Here is a 1,418-nt window from a genome sequence, read left to right on the forward strand (position 1 = left end):
TTTTCCATGTTCAATTTATTCCTAATGTCAAATTATATAGAGTACTCAAATTACTAATGCATTCTTTCATTTAAAGACAATTCCATGTTTGTCTAATCATTAGTTGCTACAACATTGTATAGCAAGGCCCACCAAGCAAGCTTGGTTGACCGGCTTAGATCGTAAAATCTAGGCTAGGTTTTGGGTTTAATGTCCTAAAGAAAACCGATAAAATTTTACGAGTTTCAGTGTAAACCAACAAATCCTTCAAGGTTTGACCTAAAAACCAGAAGAGTTTTTAGTATGCTGGGGAACAAACCTTGGAGGGCGCAGGCTTCGCAATCAAAAGTGAAGCTTTTAAGCTTTTGCACCACTTTGCTTTTCGCGAAGTATAAAAGGATAGTCTGTGCCCTAGAAGACGATAAGCAATCAATCAATGATGGCAACCCTAGTTTCGGAGGCCATCCTGCTGAATTTCGTGAAAGGCCCCAGGTTCGAAGAAGCCGTGGACGCTCAGTTCAAGGAGTTCGACGAAGATGGCGATGGCTTCCTCTCGCAAGCCGAGCTGTGCAGGTCATTGGAAAGCCTGCGCCTCTTTGACGACCTAGCGGGGCATGAGGAGCGCCTGGCAGCCAGTCTGTCTGCATCGGCGGAGCATGAAGTGCAGAAGCAGAATCAGCAGCTGCAGAATGTGCTCTTCGGCCTCTTTGATAGAGATGGCGATGGTGCGGTGGGACCGAGCGAGTTTGCGGCGCAGATGCACGAGATCATGAGCGCCATTGCAAGGGGCCTGCGAGGCTGCCCGCTGCAGTTCCTGATTGACCCAGGAAGCGTTCTTGCCTGCGCTGTCCAGCAAGAAGCGGAGGAGGAGGAGAAGGAGTTGGAGCTTTGACATGACCTCAATCCGGAGCTCTTTGTGGAAGGAAGAAAGCTGTAGATTTGCAACTCTCCCACAAGAGCCTGTAATGGACCAACAATCATACTATCAGAGAATTTGTTCTCTCATTTCGTTTTGCTTCCTCCTTATGACAATGTTGGATGTACATGATACTATAAGAGGATTTCTTCTCTCATTGCATTAGCTTCCTTCGCATAACAATGTTGGATGCACTCATTCATTTTTGTAATAAGAGATATTGAGATACTCTCCAAAATCAAGAATCAATTTACTAATGTGGCTATTTATACATGATTCACCAAGTTCATTCAAAATCATAGGCTAAGCTTGCCCCCTAAGAGCAAAAACTAATAACCTAATTTATTTGCAGGACGAGGCTATCAAGCCTCTTCAAACATCTTAGAATTTATGGTACTAGATTTGTTGAACTATTGTGGAAAAAATCATTCAAAAAATTGTGTTTACAAAGCTTAACGAGAGAATTTCGAGACACTGACATCCTATCAAGAACTACTTTTGTGAAACCCCCCCCTCCCTCCTC

At 43.9% G+C, this 1,418-nt stretch overlaps 1 protein-coding gene across 1 annotated transcript; it reads left to right on the plus strand.

The window, feature by feature from the left end:
• The first annotated feature begins 405 nt into the window (after window positions 1–405).
• Window positions 406–1,052, plus strand: LOC147459437 (uncharacterized). Its single transcript, XM_086509832.1, has one exon. The coding sequence runs from the start codon at window positions 416–418 to the stop codon at window positions 869–871; it is 456 nt and encodes a 151-aa protein (XP_086365958.1). The 5' UTR covers window positions 406–415; the 3' UTR covers window positions 872–1,052.
• Window positions 1,053–1,418: the final 366 nt, after the last annotated feature.

Source organism: Adiantum capillus-veneris, chromosome 4 (genome assembly GCF_014529385.1).
Source record: "Adiantum capillus-veneris isolate H3 chromosome 4, ASM1452938v2, whole genome shotgun sequence".
Lineage (NCBI taxonomy): Eukaryota > Viridiplantae > Streptophyta > Polypodiopsida > Polypodiales > Pteridaceae > Adiantum > Adiantum capillus-veneris.